A 21,400-nucleotide genomic window follows, 5' to 3' on the forward strand; every position below is an offset into this window, starting at 1 on the left:
TAGAAGATGTCAAAATGCTGCAGTGAAACTAGGCTGAATTTTGCAGCCTTCAGGACGCCCACCCCCCTATATAGTATCAAGAGAATAGGATGGCAGGATGTCTATGAAAGCCTTTCGGTTGTTTTGGCTCCCACGTGTCAGTCACCTTGAAATGTTCCAGTTGATGATAAACAAGCAGGCATGTTTTGGGTTTTTGCTGTGGTATGGTTTCAATGTCAGTATTGAGGTAAAATATGGAAGGCAGTACTTGATATTATGATCACATATAGTCACACAAGTAGACGTTTTATTTTTAAAAATCATCAATTTTTCATGGTTATTGTCTACAAAACGTAATGAAGAAGGGCAGTATCAACTCCCACTAGACCGTTGTCTGTCATCAGTGAAGATGTCTGTTTTTTAAGATACATGTTTTCATCTTGACCCAGCAGCCTGTATTCCCACAACTACAACTATACTATGGCATGACATCCCACGGCCATCCAGCTCTGCAGGAGTGACCTTTGCAGAGCCAGACTGACAGATCCCTGTATGCTCTGCCTTCCCGTGGTGTCAGTTTTGGCTGTAGCGGCCCTCCAGGGGAGCAAATGAATCATTTGAGAAAGTGTAATTGAAGCGGCAAAAAGAACTGACTTGACTTGTTCCACTTGATGGGAAAAAAAGTCACTGACTTGGTGGGCAGGTTAAAATGGCTTGGCTATCATTTGGTATATGACAACAATGTTCATACGATATGAAAACACTGCAAAATATCAACATGGCCATTATGTATAAATTTCCTCGTGCATAAATGATTAAATATATTTAATAAATAAAAACATAGATGTATGTAGATAACTTTTGGAAAGTAATTATTGCATCCATAATCACAAAAATCACACAAAAATGCATGTGTGCTTAAAATGTCATAATTCGTTGTGCAAAAAATGTCTTGTGCAAACAAGACATGTTGAACGTAGATAGTTGCCTCGTATTTACATTTCTGTACTGTACTCCCATTGCCCAACGTTTAAATGCTGTCTTGGTCTATGGGAATATTTGGCGTTCTCTAGTGGAGATCTAGTGCGCTTACCGCTCTATTTTCGCGGGTCTTGCTCACAACAGTATCCTTGGCAACGTTGCCACGCCCATCCGATCCCTAACCAATTAAGGCTTCTCGTCTTCAATATGTAGACCAATCACAATGGATATACGCTATTACGCTATTCAAAACATCAAAGAGTTTTCCGTTTCCTTAACTGCAACCGTATGCACACAAACTTGCTGCATATTAGACATCACTTCAACAAAAACAAGATGCCGTCTAGCATGTATGACTACGAGGTGCTACACACCATTGGGTCCGGTTCTTATGGACGATGTCAGAAAATAAAACGGAAATCTGACGGAAAGGTGAGGAACCATTGGCATTTTTTTTAAACTATTAAAATATTGTATTGTATTCGTAACCTTGAAATGCCCATAATTACAATAGGCAGTTTGTATCTCCAAATGTTTGTTAACTTTCTCTTTCAAATTTGAAAATTAATGAAGAATTAGATTTTTAATTCAGCCTGGTTCTTGGCGTTTCTCATTTTTAAGTCCCCTGTATTGCTATTTTTCTCTTACTGTTGTTGAACCCAAGGTTCTGGTCTGGAAGGAGGTGAATTATGGCACAATGTCCGAGAGCGAGAAGCAGATGCTGGTGTCAGAGGTGAACCTCCTAAGAGGGCTGAAGCATCCCAATATAGTGAGATACTACGACCGCATTGTCGACCGCACCAACACCACGCTGTGCATCATCATGGAGTACTGCGAGGGTGGAGACCTGGCAAGCCTCATTGCCCGATGCATCAGGGAAAGGTGACTTTTTAACCCTCACAACACGTTTTTACGAATGCTGACAAACAAAAACAGTGATACCAAAGAGCTCTGATATCTCAATAGTACTTAAAAAAAAAAAAATCTGCATGGCAACCACAACTTTTAAGGTTTGACTCTTTTTCTGTTTCCTCAGACATTATTTAGAAGAAAAGTTCATCCTGCGTGTCGCAGCACAGCTCATGTTAGCGCTGAAGGAGTGTCACAAGCGGGATGACGACAGGCCCACCGTCCTTCACCGAGACTTGAAACCAGCCAACATCTTCCTGGACGTCAAACAGAACGTGAAGCTGGGTGACTTTGGCCTGGCCCGGATCCTCAACCACGAAGCCAGCTTTGCCCAGACGTTTGTTGGAACGCCTTACTACATGTCTCCTGTGAGTTTTCATAAATTGTGAATGCTGTAGTTCCGATCCCTAAAGATTTTGAACGGATTGATGCAACGTTTGTCTTTCAGGAGCAAATGAACCAGATGTATTACAATGAAAAGTCGGATATCTGGTCACTGGGTTGTTTGCTGTATGAGCTGTGTGCCCTTAGGTAAGTTTGCTCGAGCGCATTGCCTCACGGATAGCTTAGTTTACTGAGGCGCACAAATCTTTCTTTACAGGCCCCCTTTTACTGCCTACAATCAAAAAGAGTTGGCCGTCAAGATTCGAGAGGGCAAGTTCAACAGAATCCCGTATCGATACTCAGAAGAAATAAATACCCTACTCAAGACAATGCTCAACTTGAAGGTTAGAAATAATATGAATATTCCCCGCCCCCCGGTGTGTCATTAATGTTGCTGTCTGTTGTTTTTTTTTCACCAGGACTATCTGAGGCCATCTGTGGAATCCATCCTCCAGAGCAGCCTTCTGGCCGAAGCAGTCGGCGAAGAGCGGAGGAAAGCGCGGCAACTTCGGAGGCAGTTGGCGGGCTCCGGCGTTGCTTCCAAAAAGCCCACAGATGTAACACCTTCTGTCGCAGAGCTCAGGCTCCGAGAGCAGGCCTTGAAAGAGCGGGAAAAGGCACTTAAAGAACGTGAAGAGATGCTGGAGCGTGAGGGTTTTTTTTCCTCCTATTTAGAATTTACCTGAGCTTTACTTACGGGTCGCCATCAGATTTTGTTTTGGATCATATATATTTCAAGTGTTGTAACATGGCAACACAGCAATTGCAAGCATTTATAATGTACGGTTTCTAATTTGCATTTGTTTTTTAGGACGGGAACAAGAGATGTGTTTACGTGAAAGCCTCGCAGACGAGAAACTATTAAGGTACTTTTTGAAAAGAAGAAGAAAAAAAAAGTAGCATTAATGACAATATGACCTGGCAGCATGGCTGAGTACATCTCTTTCACTGTTCTGATTTTCGGGTTTTTGTTACAGAGCGGAGTATTTTTTGAAGAATTTCCCTGCGGCGCATCAGAGGGAGCAGAGCATAGGTACGCGAACCCGATGAAGACCTCTAGAGATACACAAGCTCAGCTTGGAAATATTGTCTGTTTACCTTTTTTTGTTTTGAATTGGTTGAGTGGTAAAGATAAATTGATAATTGTGTCAATAAAGATTTTTGTCAAAATTTCAAAAGCATGTCACAGGACTTACCTTATCTTGTCCCTGGACACAGGAATGCATTAAAAATACTCTTTTTGCTCCCATAGGTGTCTGGGAGCAGTACTCCCCTGGCAAGAAGTTTCATTTTGTAGGCGACAACAAGGAAAACCGTCAGCTGGATCACTCTGTAACAATGGCGCCACGATACGACATGGTCAGTCAGCATGCTCAAACCCTGACGGATTTCGAAAAAGCCTATCAGATCCTCCGCATGCGCATCTGACAGTCGTCGTGTGACCGTAAAATTGTAAATATTTTAAGTGTTGGGTCTACTTAACTTAAATTAAGCTTGTGTGTATGTGCTATTTATAAAGTGCCGTGCTTGTTTTATCGACAAGATTTTGTATTGAAGAAGGTTGTCATTATTATAGGTTCAAAATACTACAACAAAGGCCAAACTAAAGGTTTGAATACATTTAGGTTATAATTGGCATGAATATGATTGTCTTTGACCAAAGGGGCATATGCAGGAAATTTGGTTCATTCTGGAAATTTAGACAGCCTAGCCTAAATACAACAACCAGGTAGTACAGATGAACAAAAACGTACTGTTTTACCAAACCAAATACTCTTTTTCAAGTACCCAATCTACCACAAGAGGTCACTCGTTTACCACAATAGTCCATTAAAATCAATGTCTGACTATGCCACATATTGTCTGTCGACTTCTGATTACCACCATCGTTATACCGTGTAGATTTATTTTTGGATTGTCTTTAAATAATGGAAAATTGGTAATTAGAACCATCGTCAAAACAAATTGAATTTCGACATCACAGTTGATAGTACTGAGATATCACATTTGAGTTATTGGGATTTCGGAAAAATAAAATGTTTTGCACCAGGAGTGCCCCCGATCGTTATCCGGCACGTAACAAGAACCTATCCCTTAATTTCTCCCTTGAGAATGTGTGGAGTGTAAATGAAAAATAAACATTTAGGGGGGAAGACACGCCTGCACCAACAGTTGTTACTTGAAGCTTGGGAACGACGAACATATTCGTGTCAGTCATCACCAAGAACTCACGTTATCCACGTCAAAGGTGTAGCATACGTACATATTCCAGTAAGCAATGTTTATAGAGCAACTTCCTGTAGTCAACGTTATTTTATATAGTGTTTTTTTTTTATTGGTCCTCTCAAGCCTAATACGACAATGCACATGTCAATCATCGCGAAACAACGCTCGTGTGGCTTGCGTAGCAACCACCGTTGCCCGGTTACTCTGTCCCGCCCACTTTAGAGTGGAACGACATCTAACCAATCGGCTTGGACCTTTTGTCCTCTCGTTCAATAGGAACTCGCACAGGGCGTGCTCTTTCCCGGGTTCTTCTAGTGTTCCGTGTGGAAAGTTTACCGGCTCGGGTGCAAAGTTTCAGCTCGTCTGCAAACTGGAGCTAGGGTGAGCGTCGACATTATGGTGTTTGCCAAGTCACTATTTTTCCGATGAATTTCTTCCAGTTGAAGTGCCGCTGACGTTACGGGGTAACTGTAGAGTGAGTGTAGTGTGGGGTAATCGTATTGTCTCTCTGGGAGACAGTTAGCTCGAGTTGTCAGCTCGGCGTCCATACTAGCTAGCTAGCCGGAGTGAGCTAGGTTTACCCCCCCCCCACACACACACACACATACACCCCACCACACCTTCTATAACATCGACTGGAAAATGGCTTGTGCGCCTAATCGAGTCCGGCTGCTATGCATGCTCTTGCTGACGTTCGCCTTTTTCATCGTGGAGGTGGTGGTGAGCCGGATCACCGCATCCCTCTCGATGCTGTCCGACTCCTTTCACATGCTGTCGGACGTCATCGCTCTGATCGTAGCTCTGGTCGCGGTGCGCTTCGCCGAGAAGACCCAAGCGACCGACAAGAACACGTTCGGCTGGATCCGGGCCGAGGTGATGGGGGCGCTGGTCAATGCCGTTTTCCTCACGGCGCTGTGCTGCACCATCGTGCTGGAGGCGATCGAGCGCTTCACCGAGGCCCGCGAGATCGAGCAGCCGCAGGTGCTCGCTGGCGTGGGATTCGCGGGACTGGTGGTCAACCTGTTTGGGCTCTGCTTGTTCCACGACCACGCCAGCGGAGGACACGGACACTCGCACGGGGGAAAGAAGAGCAAAGGCGCAAAGTCTCACCGGGCCGGCAACGGGACTCCAGGGGAAACCAACATTTTGGTGGGGAACCACAGCAGCTCCACGGACGCCTGTCAAACCGGTAAGCGTGGGTGCAGACTTTTTTTTTTTGTTTTGTTTGATTTATTGTTTGTTACTACAGCACTAATGGCACTTAGATTACAGTGAGATGAATTAATTGGCCCACGAGCCATAAATTCTCCACCCTTAAGTTGACCCCCACCCTTTCCCCAAGGCAGCCTTCTCCACACTATCTCCATAGTCAGCAGTCCATATTGCATCACAGTACAATCCATTTTCTAGTAGCCTATACAGAAGCAAGCGGTCACATGATAACTGTACATCTTTTGGTTTCTAGGCATGTGTCTCTCTCACTTGTTTAGACACTGAATTTAAAGCCATTCCCAAGGACCAGGTTTCTCCCCCACATGCACACTGTTTGGCCTTGACAGTTTCAATAAACGGAGACTGCTCAAACCCCTCCTCCATGCCCCTGGTAGCACTAACTGGAACGTACATCAGCGTAATTGTGGAGTCAACGACCAAAAGCACACCATTAGCCACTGATGAACGAGCCGCCATTGTGTCAGGGATTGAGGAAAACAGTTTCTTACCTTGTGCACACACCCTAATCAATGATTGAATTTTGCTCATTGTGAAATGAGTAGTATATTTAAATTCAACTTTAAACAGTCAAGACTGGGATTTAAACTCTGTTAATTGTATCAAAATTATTGTTGTCACTTGTTTAGGCAACTGAGCCCAAAAAAATTCTCAGACAAATACATTTTATTTTCTCGGTCTGCAGACATGAGCCCTAAAGAGAGCGCAGAGATGCAGATCAACGGCGGCGCTCAGTATGAGGACATAGATCACGACCACAATGCATCCTCGCAGCTCAACATGCGCGGCGTCTTCCTCCACGTGCTTGGTGACGCCCTGGGCTCCGTCATCGTCGTGATCAACGCTCTCATTTTCATCTTCGTGTGGCAGCCCTGCAACAAAGACGAGCTCTGCGTCAACCCATGTATCAAGAGCCACGCCACCGACCACTACCATGGCAACCACACGCTGGTGGATCTCATAGGGGGCCCCGCCACGCCCAGTACCAAGATGGCGGGCCCCTGCTGGGTGCTCTACCTGGACCCCGCACTCTGCCTCATCATGGTGTGTATCCTGCTGTACACCACCTACCCACTGCTCAAGGAGTCGGCCCTCATCCTGCTGCAGACGGTCCCTAAGCAGATCAACATCCACCGCCTCAACGAGCGCCTGCTCAACCTCGACGGAGTCCTGGCCATCCATGAGCTGCACGTGTGGCAACTGGCGGGCAGCCGCATCATTGCCACGGCGCACATCAAGTGCCATGATCCCACATCCTACATGGAGGTGGCCAAGCGCATCAAGGACTTTTTCCACAACGAGGGCATCCATGCCACCACCATCCAGCCCGAGTTTGTCACATTCAGTTCTGAGTCCCAGGACTCCTTGTGTGAGCTTTCCTGCCGGACTCAGTGCGCCCCCAAGCTGTGCTGCGGTGCCAGCGACAAGCAGAACCCCGCCATTGACAAGAAAACAGCTGGTGACCTCAGGGTCATCGGCGAGAGCCCGGAGCCGGCCGCCCTGCCACTGGTGCAGCCGGAGGTCATCATCACGTCGGAGGTGGAGTCGTCTCTGTGAGAGAAACTGGAAGCTGGATCAACTGCTGTTGTTCAATATGGGAAAATTGGCTCCAGCATTACCAGCGAGCATGCAATTTTTCAACCTAAGTTTTTTCGTCACAAGCCCCCTCAATCTGGGTATGAGTTTCAAAAAAGTATCTGATTACTTCTTTTGTTTTTAAATCAAAACCAAAGGGTTGCCTGATTTTCCATAATAGAAACTGAAAAATGGGCCAAATGATTGAGTTTGATTTTAATAATAATTGAGCAGAATGTTTGGTAACAAATATCCATAAAGATACGTTTTCTTGTTATTTGCCACAATTAGTCAGGAAAATCTGTTAACACAAAATGTACATCGGCACACTAGTTTCGGAATGATGTCGTACTTACGGTTTCCCTCAAAGGGCCATAATGACTGAAAATCTCTTAACTGTCACCATCGTAGTATCACATATACACATTGAATTTGATCACAACCAAATAAGCATGCTATATTTTGATTTATTTTGATGTGATTTGGTGAAAATAAAACTGATGCTTGTAATATTTGTCCAAAGTTCACAAACTGGTTCTGACTAGTAAAAGCACGTCTTCTGTGTCTAACGTTATTTGCAATGCTTGTTACCGAATTCCCGAGTTACTTAAACACAACCAATCAAATATTAAAACCAAACTCCGCACTATGGCCCATTTTTCAATTTCTAAGCCAAAAATATAAGTACGAAAAGTCAGTCATTTTTTTTTGTCAGATTTAAAGACACCAAAATAATGAGTTACTTTTTTTACTTGTAAATTAAAATGAAAAGACTGATTGATACACTGATTCTTATAGTCACTGGTGGCATGTCAGGGTTCACTGTCTTTGGAACGTCATCCATCCCATGGTGTTGCTGTGCCAAAATTTCTCTTCAGAACCTCAAAATGTCATACTCATTTCAGCCTGTGAATCTTTATGCGTGTATTCTCTGAATCCGCTAACCCCTAAAAATGGAGTATTGTATTGTTTAATGAAGTATTTAAGTTATTAGAAATAATCTATTTCTCTCTGTAGATCAGAGGTGTCAAATTCCAGTCCTTGGAGACCGCATTCCAGCATGTTTCCCCAAGTTTCCCCTCACCAAACACACCTGATCCAAATGATCAGTCCATCCTCACGTTCTGCAGGAGCCTGTTAATGATCCTGATTAATTGAATCAGGTGTGTTTAATGAAGGAAACTTGGAAACCATGTAGGACTGCGGCCCCCGAGGACTGGAGTTTGACACGCCTGCAGTGTACGTGCTGCTTCTGCTCTCTTTGGCCCATCTATGCCGTGAGTTAGAATTTTTGGCCTTTTTTTTGGGATAAGAAGATGGATGAACATCTCCCTCAGCCTGCCTTGCACTCACTGGCAAAAGCACTGAGTGTATCCGATGTAAACCGCAACGACACGGCTGCAGTCATTCAGGATTTAATGCATCTCGTTGCTCGGAGACGAGCCACGCAATGTCGCCAGTCGGCTCCCCGTGACGGCCAGTTGTTCTTTGGTTGTGTTCTGTCCAAACTCAAGAGCTTCAATGTTGCATCGTGCCACAACTCTTCTCCCAAGCATACAAATCACTGTCAGAGTGACTCATCCATGCAGTTTGTCTGTCCACTGCTTTGGACCGAAGTCCTTCTCGTGGCCTTTAAATTGTTGAGGGAATGAAAAGAAAAAAAAAAGAAAGACATCACTCTACAGTTTGTCACTTAACAAGGTGCAATTGAGAATTCCACTCCTGATTCTATGTATATGCAATGTCAACAAATGTGCTGGGAAGTATTTTGATGTTTTCATTTTTTTACAATGTGCAGTCACTTTTACACTGTGTCTGGGCACAGTAATGTGAAAACTTAAGTTAGATTTGTTTTTGTTTTGTTTTTTAGATATGAAATGTCAGCTGATGTTTTTTGATATGTTATCTACAGTTGCTGTCCATTGTGTCATCTTGAGACAAAAATATATTGCTGTTTGGTACAGTTGCTGTCTCTTGCTCTTTTGTATACGGGCCCAAGAATTCGTTGTCTTTATTGAAATGCATGTAATTGATTAGGCCAGCAACCAAGCATTATTTTAATAATCAATTACCCGTTGATTGATCAATCACTGGAATCAGATTTTTTTTAATAAATAAAATTTCCTTTCCTTTATTAATCAATAGAACATTATTTCACATTTGAAGGTGGAGAAAATCCACAAACTCATGATTCTATTTCTGGTTTAGTATTTACATCCATCAGAACATTGGCAAGAATGTAAAAGAAGATGTTTGTAAATTTCTTATTTTTAAAAAGATCTGCTTTGATGGAGGACTCAAGAATCCAAAGAGCAAGGCACACAAACAAGTCTCTGTTAAATTAACTCTGTGCCATTTTTTTAGCACCCATCAAGGGTGACACGATTCGCCATGTTTATTCACCAGCTCCGAGGAAGAGTATCTTTTGCTTTCATTATTTCTCAGTAAACCTCATTTTGCAACCCCTTATTTCTTACAGTGTACATATTTTTTTTTTTTTTAGTGTGTAGGTTTTTTTTTTCCTCATTTTGCTACACAGTATTTCTTACAATGTACGGTTCTTTGTGTTTCGACTGTCAAACACAATGCATGGCACCATATCAACTTGGCCGCAAAAGTCAAAACAAAACTTTGTGAATGTACTATTATATCCCCGTGTATTATTTCCACACATAATGCCCATGCTAGAAACTGCAGCTGTTTGTCAATGTCCGCTGTGCCTGCTGACCATGTGATGGGCGGGGTCTTACATAAGAGGTGGGGGTGCATTGCAAAGGCAACATGCACACAAGGCTTTCCCCAACATTCCAGCGTGCTGCTGTGATGCTGTTTCATGTCGAACGCCGCTTTGTGCGTGCTCTCTGTTCACACCAGGTGTTCTTTGCCCCTTGCCTGCGAGCTATTGTGTACGTGTGCAACATTAAAAAGCGAGTCAGCATGCTGTCTGTGTTTTCATTCAATTGATTCGACTTCAGAGTCAAGGGGTCAAGGGTCAGTGATTGTAAAGTAAATCCTGACAGACATGACACCAGTGACGCTGAATGCCCCTCCTGATGGAACCATGAACTTGGAGACTCTATGGTTGCCTGGTAACTCCACAAAGCTTCAAATGAATAATTAACTCATTGATATATAAAAAAGTTAGTTGAATTATTTCTGATACAAGGTTTCCCCAGTCCTAATATGTCCTGTTTGAAAGCACACATGCAGTGTAAACAGCAATGCTTGTCATGCTAACTAGTAAGCACTGTATTGTTGAGTTGCCCTTGAGCAAGGCACTCATTTCCTTGTGTCGTGGCCAGAAGATATTTATGTTGTCATCTGCAGATTATGAGAAGATCTATTTAAAAGGTTATTTGTTTAAACAAATGATGCACACCATGACTAACGTGACAGCTATCAGAGTAGAGACTACAATTTGAGGAACAACTGTATTTTAGGAATAGTGCAGTTTATTATTTTATTTCCATCTTTATTGAAGTTGTGGCTGAAGGGTACTCGTGGATTCTTATAAAAGGCATTTAGAATGAAGAGATGATAATTTGGATTTGTGGGATTGTGGATTTAAAAAGATGACAACCAAGACCTCTCCCACACTCTTGAGGTTTTTTTTTTTTTTTAATCTGGCCACATGGCAGCTCAGTTGCCTCCACTAAAGAGCTTTCAGTCAAGTGGGGTAGCCTATATAAACCGGCTGGAATGTTAACTCTGCTGACCACCACCATCATGACAATGATAATGAGGATGGGGATGACCTGTCATTTAGTGGACAAAAAGAAACGGTGTGCTTGTCCACCATGTTTGCGGAATATTATTTTTGTAGCCCCACAATTTGTTAGATGGTTCCTTAGGGGGTGCAACAAAAACTTATTTGAATAAGGAAAATTGTTTTTGATTAACCCAAATCAAATTGTTCTGTTTGAAAATGTACCTTTGAAACTTTGACCCTTCGCACAGAAAATGCTTTTTTTTTTTTTTAAAGCTATGAGTAAGATAAGATAAGCTCATAGGGAAGTCGTTGTGTCACAGTGGTCAGTGTGCAAAGATTCAAATATGGTTGCCAGAGTTCTGAATGAAAAAAGTGTAGACTAATTTCTCCCTTCTAATGATCAGACTTTTTGATCACAGGGCTAAGTGGTTCCAACCAGCAAAAATTAATTACCCACAAATAACACACTTTAAGGATGGCAAGAAAGAATGATGGATGATGAAAGCAGCTCCCTTCCCATCCTTGTGACCAATTCGTCTGCGTACAGTAAAGATAAAAAGGGGGATTTATGGGCACGTGGTGGCACACAGGAGCTGTTATCAGTCAGGTGAGCAGCATCCTTAGAAAAGACAGACGAAAAGTTAAACATTGTCGGCAATGATCATATTCCAAAGTGATATAGTCTGCATCCTCCCAAATGGGATGGGATTGTGATGCTTGTCAATGCATTTTTACATTGCATATTCTGACCATTTGTGCTGTTGAGCTTTGTGACAATTGAACTATGAGTGTCGGAATGGCAGACTGAAGCCTCGGTACAGAGTGCTTATGGGGCTTTTCTACACAAAAAGGGGAAACTGACCAGTGAAAAGTGGCGTCAGCACATTAGTGTTTTTTTTTTCCCTCTGTGCTCGTGACTAGCCAGAACTTCCTTCTGTATTAACCCCGTCGTTCAAAAGAAGCATGCCTGTCATTATGAAACATAGCGGCAGCAAGTATTGTGAAATAACAAATGAGCAAGGTTTGATGATTTAACAAGACAGATAAGGAGAAGTCCGTGCCTGTTCACACATTCCTTTTTTCACTCTCCACTTTCTGGCCGAGCTCGTACTGTTTCTTTTCATAGTCGAAAGTTGACACGCCTTTTTCGCCCCCGTCTAATTCCATAAAAGCTACCTGAATTTTGAAAAGTATCAAAGTTCTCGTTTCAGTACAAATATGTGGAAGCTCTGTCCTCTAGCGGAAGCTTTGAGTTATCGCACACGAGTATCTCGTTTGCATCATATTAATTTTTCAGTTCATCAAATTTCACTCCTTTCTTACGTCAATCATCGACAGTGAATTAAATTAACTACACTGACAAATGCATTAGATTTAAATGACTTTTTGAGAAATCTACGTTAATATAACGAGGAAATAAGTTGTGGGCGCGTGCTTTGCGGGGCTGATGGATTCGCTTGACACGGACCCTCGCATTGGGGAAAGAAGGCCAAGGTGTCAAGTCCGGGCGGAAACGGGACACTTGGGGAGACCACCTCCGTGAAAACCTATAAAACCACTCGTAAGCAAAATGCCAAAGGGTGCTTGGTCGGAGGGGGGTGGTGTGGTGGGCCGCGGTGCGCCGCCTGGGAAACGTCGCTCTCTGGCGGACACCAAATGATAAATGAATAGGCTTTCGCACTTTGTGAATTTTCAATGAGGAGTACGTGTGTGGCTTTGGAGCGGCCGATGCGCCTCCCTCTGATGAGCCATGCGACAGCAGCTAAGGTGCGAGCGGCGCTCAAAATGTTGCCACCTCCGTTCACCATCCTTTGGGTCTCATCGCACGCGCTCGAGCTCCACCTCCCCGTCGCGGCGGGCGAGACGGTGCGCCCGACCCATGGGAGGGACAGGTGTACCAAAGTAGGTTCCCCCGTGAAGATGTGTTTTCCCTACCGCGGGAGCGTGCACGCCATGTTTCGAAAGCGATAAACCGATGCCGTACGGCGACAGCACTAGGTTGTTTTAAATAAAAACATGAAGAACACACGTTTGCGTCAGTCAATTTTCATTTTTAGAAAGGGTTTATTTCCTTTTATTTCTTTAAGTTCATTCGCGTTCTGCCGTTAAGTCGAGGTGCGTTCAAAGACCAATCGTACAGACGGAACACTCAGTCACTTCACCAAAAAGCAATTATATAATCACGTGAGCTCTTTGCATAAACCTCGATGCAAAGGAGCACCACCTTTTGGGGAGCATTACATGCTGCAAGGAGCAGTGACGTGCGGTGAGGTTCATGACTGGGGAGGCACTGACGTTACCACCCCCCCGTAAAATTTGTCCGACACCGAATCGTGTCACAAACAACGCTGCTCTAGAGTGGCTTATTCATCATTTAATTTGAACTATTTTAATTAACATCTCATATCAGCAGTCTTCACACATAAAAATACGGAAGAGGATTAGGGCCAGTGAAGACAGAAAAAAACGAGGGGTGACAGGATTCTGACTTTTTTTTCTCAGAATTCTGAGAAAAAAAGTCAGAATCCTGACTTTAAAGTCAGAATTCCCACTTTGTGACTTTAAAGTCAGAAACTTTTTGTCAGGCAGGGAACAAGGCGGAGGTCTCGGATGCAGAGTCTTTCTTTTCTCTGATTTATTCCAACAAATGATGATAAAAAAATACAACTCAAGGCGCCTCTTGCGAGGGAAACACTCGGCAAAAAGTCCAAACAAAAGCGTCGCACTCGGGCGAGACAAAAAGGGCTATGGGGAACAAGGCACTAACAAAAAGCGTCGCTCTGTGGCGAGACAAAAAGGAGGAATCTTACTGGGAGTTCGGACGTCAAGGAATCGCTGGTGGTCGGGACGAGGCAAGACACACTGGCACAAGTCAAGGGGAAGACACGGACTAAATACACACAAAAGGGCTGGGACGCAGGTGCTGACAATTAGCGCCAACCACGCAGGTGCGCACAATCGGGATCAGGGAATACAAGACAACCGAAAGCAGAGGAAGGAAACACGAACTGAAACGGAAGAGATGACAAAATAAAACAGGAAGTGAAGTTATGACACAGACAAGACAGAAATCCGGAAAAATAAACGTGACCGCATGACACTTTTTTTCTCAGAATTCTGACTTTAAAGTCAGAATTCTGAGAAAAAAAGTCAGAATCCTGTCACCCCTCGTTTTTTTTCCTTCACTGGCCCTAATCCTCTTCCGTATTTTTATGTGTGAAGACTGCTGATATGAGATGTTAATTAAAATAGTTCAAATTAAATGATGAAAAAAGCCTTTTTAAAGCAATTTTTCATTTGCGCATATTTGTGCGATCGCGCAACTGCAGTGCACCACCGAATGCACAAACGTAGCGCGTCGCCGACCGTGTAACTGCACCGCGCTGGTCGCATTATTGTGACAGAACCGTTGCTAAAATGTAGAAAATATTGTTAAAGTCCTGTTGTACTTTCCAAAATTTAAGTGGACCTCAGTGCGCAGGGAGCTTAATTTGGTCCGATCGCGCAACCGCAGCGCGGCGGGCGCTCATTGTTGCATTGCTCTAAGAGCGTCTTTGTGTTTTCGGTTGGCTTTACTGCTCCCACTTGCTTTCTTTGGAGGATTGATTAGGGGTTAATTATTGCCATGGGCAAACTACGGCCCTCGGGCCACATCCTGAATAAATTGTATTATTAAAGTTAACTTTTTTTGGGTAATTTTCCCTGCAATTACCATGTTTACCCAATAGGTGGGGAAGCGCCCGCCCGCGCATTTACTCCCGGAAGCCGTGTCAGAAAGCTCGGTGCACAGTCATAAGTGCGTGTACGTACTACACAGGGCCCGCCGCCTTACGGGTGTTGACAGCGGCAAGTTTGCCGGTTCTGTTAGTTTGCTCCTCTTATCCTCTCTTCCAACTACCTTGTCCCTTCAATAAACCCTGGTCCAAGCTGCATTTGGTCGCCCTGCTCCATTCCGATCCGTGACAGTAAACTAAACTGCAATCACGTTTGTAAATGAATGGCTTCTGGTATTTGAAATGTAAAGAAATACTGGTGATAAAACAACAAAATTGCAATAACTGCATTAACCATCAAAGTGAAGTCTAACTTCAACTGTAGTCTTGAAACAAATCTGAATAAGGAAAAACATTGCAATAAAACAATGCAAACAGCTACTGCTATTGTTGGGGAGCCTGAGCCATAACTCGGATGGTTATGCTCTTTTCGCCCCCAGGTGTCGGTCACAACACAGGACGGAAGACGTGGTTCAGTTTTGATTGCTTTACTGAATTATTGGCGAAAAAGTAACAGGCACTATATAGATACAATTAAATGCATGTATTTTAATTAAGACCAACGATTTTTTTTAGTGTACTTGTTAACGTTATAGAAATTGTTGTGCTCTCGTAGTGGTGTTATGTTTTCCCCTGCTGTTTGTTTTGGGAATCACAGGGTCCCTGCCGATTTTCTATGTGGGCGTGTTCTGAATAAAACTCGATCTCTTCCGGGGCAAGTTGAGCATAGATGAAGACGTGAGTGATTCTTCCTCCGTAACAAATATCAGGTTTACTGGTTATCCTACCCTAAGATGACTATGTCAACAGGTTATGTGCCCAGAAGGGATGTTGGAAAGTAGATTGTGTTTTGATGGAGATGAGAAGAATTACGACTTATGGGAAACAAAGTTTCTTGGCCACCTGCGACTGCAAGGGCTGAAGGCGACCATTTTGAATGAACCAGCCGACGGTTCAGGTGAGGAAGATGAAGAGAGTGATGCAAATAAAAATGAAGAAGCTTATGCTGAATTTATACAGTTCCTGGATGACAAAAGCCTCGCTCTGGTGATGAGAGATGCCGCTGACAATGGGAGAAAAGCATTGAAAATATTAAGAAAACAATATGCTGGTAAAGGCAAACAGCGTGTGATAAGCCTTTACATTAAACTGACTTCCCTGCAGAAAGCAGCTAATGAGACTGTCACAGACTATATTATTAGGGCAGAAACTGCTATTACGGCACTGAGAAATGCAGATGAGACACTAAGTGATGGACTTTTGATTCTGATGGGGTTGCCTGAGTCGTTCAAGCCCTTTACCATTCACATAACCCAGAATGATGATGACAAAATGACATTTGCTGAGTTCAAGACGAAGCTGAGAAGCTATGAAAGCACTGAGAAGCTAAATGCAGGCAACAATGGTGATGGTGTAACGAAGGTGAATGCGTCCAAGCTGAGAGCCAGTGGAAGAGAAACCATGAACAACATTACTTGTTTCAACTGTGACCAGAAAGGACACATGGCAAGAGCGTGTCCAAAGGAGCAGCAGCAGAGACAGAAGCAGTGGTGTACGATTTGTAAAAATGCTACACACAATGACTCCATGTGCAGAAGGAGAGATGATCGACGACAAGTAACCGACACAGAGGAAGAGCAGCATGGATATGCGTTCAAGATAAGTGACTTTGAGCGCAGTGGATCAAGACAAGGGACACTGATGGTCGACACCGGAGCAACGTCACACATCATAACGGACATCTCAAAGTTCAAGAAGTTTGACAGCAGCTTCAAACCAGAGAACCACATTTTGGAGTTAGCAGACGGGACAAGGTTAAGCGGCGTGGCAACAAAGAGAGGAGACGCAGAGGTGGTCCTGAAGACAAACAAAGGTCAGCGAATGAAGGTGACATTGAAAGGATCGCTACATATTCCATCCTACCCACAGGATATTTTTTCTGTGAAGACTGCAACGTCAAATGGTGCTAAGGTGAACTTTGTAGCTGGTGGCGACCAGCTCATTCACAAGGACGGCACCAGCTTCACCATACATGAGTACAACAGGTTGTACTACCTGGACATGTACAATAGTGAGACTAATGATTGTCATGCATGTTATGATATTCAAACATGGCATGAAATATTAGGTCACTGTAACTATGATGATGTGGCAAAACTGCCTAATGTTGTTGAAGGGATGAAAATCAGTGGTTCTGTTGAAAGAGATAACGCAGACATGGGCAAACTACGGCCCACGGGCCACATCCGGCCCACGGGGCCGTTTAATATGGCCCGCCAAACCTGAATAAATTGTATTATTAAACTTTTTTTGGGTCATTTTCCCTGCAATTACTACGTTTCCCCAATAGATGGGGAAGCGCCCGCAGGCGCATTTACTCCCGGAAGCCGTATCAGAAAGCTCGGTGCACACTCACAAGTGCGTGTACGTACTAAGTAGTACGGACCCGGTGCACTCTGCGCTGTATTTCCATCAGTGCCGAATTTCGAGTGTGGGCTGTGACGTCAGCATTCTCGTAATTCGCGCGCTGAGCTTTCAGATACAGTTTTATGCTAATGCCACCCACAAACCTTCCCCTGGAATCCTTCCATTAAAATGAGTGGCCCGAGGAAAAGAAAGGTGGACGTGCCGAGTGTTTAAAAAAAGAGTGGACAATTTGGCTCAACCTACGGGTGTGAGCAGACGTTCAGCCACATGAACGTCAACAAAGCCTGTCACAGATCTAGGTTAACGGACCGACACCTCGGGTCTATCCTAAGAATTACCACAACAAATTTTTACTCCAGACCACGATGCACTTGCAAAAAAGGGAGACCAACAATACTATTGATTTCTTTATTACTTTATTCAGGGACGAGAATCTTCCACAGATCCGTGGATTTCCATGTTTTTTTTCCGTTGGGAGTATCATTTTCGTGAATCTTGTATATCCGTTGAGAAGATTGTTTTTATATGGGGGGGGGGGGAGTCTGGCAGCAGTGTTGCAAAAACAGCCGCCTTATTTTCGGCAGCATTTTGGTGCTACTTTCGTCACATCATTTGCCTACTCATTTGCCTAATTAGCAAAAGTTTTAGCCAGCATGGTGAAAGTTTTAGAGAAAAAAGACGATCGTGCAAGGGAAATAGACAAGTCGAACGGGATCAGGAACTGCTTCAGATGGGCATGGCTCGAGAGCAGCGTCATCTTACAACTCGGAACACAAAGACGCTCTTAAAGCAATGCTCGAGAGGAAAGCCAGACCTTCTGACCTGGGGAATAAAGTGGGGCAGGCGTGCGTCGTCGGTCGGCATACTTGCGGTTCTGTTCGATGGACCGGTGAAGGGCCTTGACGGCGTTGGACCAAACGTTCTTGCAGCGTTGTATATGGTGGCGAACAGAAGTGACCGCGATCTCCTCATCGGCTGGAAACAGCGGCGGTTGATAACCTAATGAAATCTCGAACGGGGATAGTCCTGTGGCAGAGGAGACATGAGAATTGTGGGCATACTCTGCCCAGGGGAGAAACTTGTTCCACTCGAACGGGTTATCGGAGCAGAGACATCTGAGCGCGGCCTCAAGCTCCTGGTTCAAGCGCTCGGTCTGCCCGTTCGTCTGGGGATGGTAGCTCGATGTCAGGGAGACCTTCGCATCGAGGGCTGAACAGAACTGTTTCCCCACCTGGGATATGAACTGGGGACCTCGATCGGACAGGATCTCCTGCGGGATACCATGGAGACGGAATACGTGTTTGATGAGAAGCTGAGCTGTCTGGAACGCAGAGGGGAGCTTTCTGAGTGGTACAAGATGACATGACTTGGAGAAGCGGTTGACGATGGTGAATATGGTCGTCATTCCCTGTGAGACGGACAGGCCTGTCACAAAATCTAATGCAATATGGGACCAGGGCCTCTATGGGAGGACTTGTTGCGAGCGCAGATGGGACAGGCGAGAACGTATTCCCTGACGTACTTGTGGACGGATGGTCACCAGAAGCGTCTGGTGATCAACGCGATGGTGCGGCTGGTCCCGGGATGGGCTGAGAACTTGGCCGAATGAAACCAGTGAATTAGGTGAGGACGGACTGAGGAAGGGACGTAGGTCCTTCCCCGTGGCCCCGTGGCTGTATCAGGTTCCCATAGCTGAGCCTGAGCAAAGAGCCCCTCGATATCCCAGGAGAGGGAGCCTCCGGTGCAACTGGGGGGGAAGGATGGGAGCTGGTTTCTCCACTGACTCGCCGGGAGCAAATTGGCGGGACAAGGCGTCTGGCTTCGTGTTCTGGGAGCCTGGCCGATAAGAAATGGACAAATTAAAACAAAATAAAAACAAGGACCAGCGAGACTGTCGAGGATTCAGGCATTTGGCGGACTGTAGATACGACAGATTCTTGTGGTCGGTCCAGACCAGCACGGGTTTCTCAGTGCCCTCCAGCCAGTGACGCCACTCCTCAAGCGCCAACTTAATGGCCAAAAGTTCCTGGTCACCGACATCATAATTCCTCTCTGCGGGTGACAGACATCCGGGAGAAAAAGGCACAGGGGTGAAGCTTCCCATCAGAGTCCAAGCGCTGTGACAAGATAGCCCCTACTCCTTTGTCGGAAGCGTCGACCTCCAGGGTAAATTGGTTGTAGGGATCCGGATGAATGAGGATTGGTGCCTGTCAGAACTTCTCCTTTAAAGTGATGAACGCGGCGTTGGCTTCTCGAGTCCAGGTGAATGTTGTCTTGGTAGAGGTCAAGGCTGCTAGGGGTGCAGCTGTCTGACTGTAGTTGCGGATGAATCGACGGTAAAAGTTGGCAAACCCGAGGAAGCGTTGGACCTGGTTGCGGTTCTCAGGAACAGGCTAGTCCAGGACGGCCTTGAGCTTGTCGGGGTCAGGCCGAACTTGACCTCCCTCGAGAATGAATCCCAAGAATGTGACGGATTGTTTGTGGAACTCGCACTTCTCAGCCTTGACAAATAAGCGATTTTCCAGGAGATGCTGCAGCACCAGGCGGACATGATGGCAATGTTTGGAGAGGTTCCATGAATAGATGAGGATATCATCAAGGTAGACAAAGACGAATATGTTGAGGAAGTCCCGAAGGACATCGTTGACTAGGGCTTGAAAAACTGCAGGGGCGTTGCAACGACCAAAGGGCATGACAAGGTACTTGAAGTGGCCTAGCGGGGTCTTGAAAGCGGTCTTCCACTCATCTCCCTGACGGATCCTGACCAGATGATATGCATTATGGAGGTCGAGCTTGGTGAAGTCCTGGACTGGTTCAAATGCTGATGAGAGGGGGGGAGAGGATACCTGTTCTTGACAGTGATGAGATTGAGGCGGAGAGTCTTATCCCTCTTGCCCACAAAGAAGAAACCTGCCCCCAAGGGTGAGGAGGATGGGCGAATGATGCCAGCGGCCAGTGATTCATTAATGTAAGTTGCCGTAGCTTGTCTCTCGGTGCGTGAGATATTGTAGAGTTTACTAGACGGTAGCGGGACTCCGGGAAGAAGCTCTATGGCACAATCATAGGGGCGATGTGGCGGTAAGGATGAAGCCTTGCTCTTGTTAAAAACCTGTCTTAGGTCATAGTATTCTCTGGGCACTTATGAAAGATCGATCGGACCAGGTTCCTCGGGTGCTACTAGGGGCAGGCGACATGGCACGGCAGACTGAAGACAAGAGGACAAGCACGTCGTGGACCAGGACTCGATATGGCATTCTGACCAGTTGATCTGAGGGTTGTGTCTCTGGATTCAGGGGAAACCAAGTACAAAGGCTGACTGTCTTACGGGGAAGACATAAAAGGAAATGATTTCACGATGGTTGCCAGAGATGATTAGCTCCACGGGTTTGGTGCGTTGGGTTATGCTAGAGAGCCCTCTCCCATCCAGGGCAGAGACAGCGAGAGGGGTAGGGAGAGGCTCTGTCTCGACTTTGGCTCGGTAGACGAATTCCTGGTCGATCAAGTTTCTCTCGCACCCAGAGTCGACCAGCGCGGATAGCTTGTAGTGATGGTTGTGCACAGACATCATGGCGGGTAGGGAGGAGCGAGGAGACTTAACACTTGTCGGCTGGTCCGGCGGTCCTCCCCTCAAGACCGTCGGACCCGCTCTTTTGGCCGAACTGGACAGTAGGCAATGAAATGATCCGGGGAGCCGCAGTACAGACACTGTTGGGACTCGCGGCGCTGCTGCAGCTCCTCCGGGGAGAGTCGGGCCCGGCCAATCTTCATGGCCTCAGGTTCTGAAGAGGACTGGCTAGGCGATCGCCTGGGCGGACTGGGCCTGGTTAAAAAAAAATGTAATCTCTCCTCCGTCCGCTCCCATCGGGAGCTTCTCCGTCTCTCCCTAATTCGATTGTCCAACCTAATGGCCAGGGAAATCAGGTCGTCCAAAGTCCCTGGTTCTTCCAGGACTGTCAGTTCGTCCTTTAAGGACTCATTTAAGGCTTGAAAAAAAAAACGTTTTCAAGGCTACAGGGCCCCACCCGGACGCAGCTGCTAAACGTACGAAACTCAATAGAGAAATCTGACACGGTGTTGTTCCCTTGCCTAAGCCCCAACAACCAACGAGACACACCGGTCTGATCGGTCTCGGTCAAAAAGGTCTGCTTAAATTCCTTTAAAAACTCATCGTAAGAACAGCCAACATGCCTGCAGTCGGAAAATCGGG

The 21,400-nt window shown here is 45.3% G+C and overlaps 2 protein-coding genes across 3 annotated transcripts; both read left to right on the forward strand.

Moving 5' to 3' along the window:
- The first annotated feature begins 1,184 nt into the window (after positions 1-1,184).
- nek2 (NIMA-related kinase 2) lies at positions 1,185-4,108 on the forward strand. Its single transcript, XM_049756466.2, has 9 exons — positions 1,185-1,392; positions 1,625-1,842; positions 1,997-2,237; positions 2,318-2,400; positions 2,471-2,597; positions 2,673-2,901; positions 3,065-3,119; positions 3,231-3,286; positions 3,506-4,108. The coding sequence occupies exons 1-9, from the start codon at positions 1,249-1,251 to the stop codon at positions 3,679-3,681; spliced, it is 1,329 nt and encodes a 442-aa protein (XP_049612423.1). The 5' UTR covers positions 1,185-1,248; the 3' UTR covers positions 3,682-4,108.
- A 666-nt stretch (positions 4,109-4,774) lies between these two features.
- Positions 4,775-10,222, forward strand: slc30a1a (solute carrier family 30 member 1a). Of its 2 annotated transcripts, XM_049756465.2 has the most exons (3): positions 4,775-4,860; positions 5,194-5,668; positions 6,395-10,222. In XM_049756465.2, exons 2-3 carry the CDS (start codon positions 5,227-5,229, stop codon positions 7,264-7,266), a joined length of 1,314 nt encoding a protein of 437 aa, XP_049612422.1. In that variant the 5' UTR covers positions 4,775-4,860; positions 5,194-5,226; the 3' UTR covers positions 7,267-10,222. The 2 variants fall into 2 exon arrangements, with proteins under 2 accessions (XP_049612422.1, XP_049612421.1); XM_049756464.2 differs by having other exon boundaries at positions 4,778-5,668.
- Positions 10,223-21,400: the final 11,178 nt, after the last annotated feature.

The sequence above is a fragment of the Syngnathus scovelli genome, chromosome 20 (genome assembly GCF_024217435.2).
Source record: "Syngnathus scovelli strain Florida chromosome 20, RoL_Ssco_1.2, whole genome shotgun sequence".
Classification (NCBI taxonomy): domain Eukaryota; kingdom Metazoa; phylum Chordata; class Actinopteri; order Syngnathiformes; family Syngnathidae; genus Syngnathus; species Syngnathus scovelli.

Bases quoted from the DNA above. Each gene is read 5' to 3' on its own strand.
- nek2 (XM_049756466.2), top strand. From the start codon at position 1,249: ATGCACACAAACTTGCTGCATATTAGACATCACTTCAACAAAAACAAG. The intron at 1,393-1,624 runs GTGAGGAACCAT...GTTGAACCCAAG, and splicing joins AACGGAAATCTGACGGAAAG to GTTCTGGTCTGGAAGGAGGT. The intron at 1,843-1,996 runs GTGACTTTTTAA...CTGTTTCCTCAG, and splicing joins GCCCGATGCATCAGGGAAAG to ACATTATTTAGAAGAAAAGT.
- slc30a1a (XM_049756464.2), top strand. From the start codon at position 5,122: ATGGCTTGTGCGCCTAATCGAGTCCGGCTGCTATGCATGCTCTTGCTG. The intron at 5,669-6,394 runs GTAAGCGTGGGT...CTCGGTCTGCAG, and splicing joins CACGGACGCCTGTCAAACCG to ACATGAGCCCTAAAGAGAGC.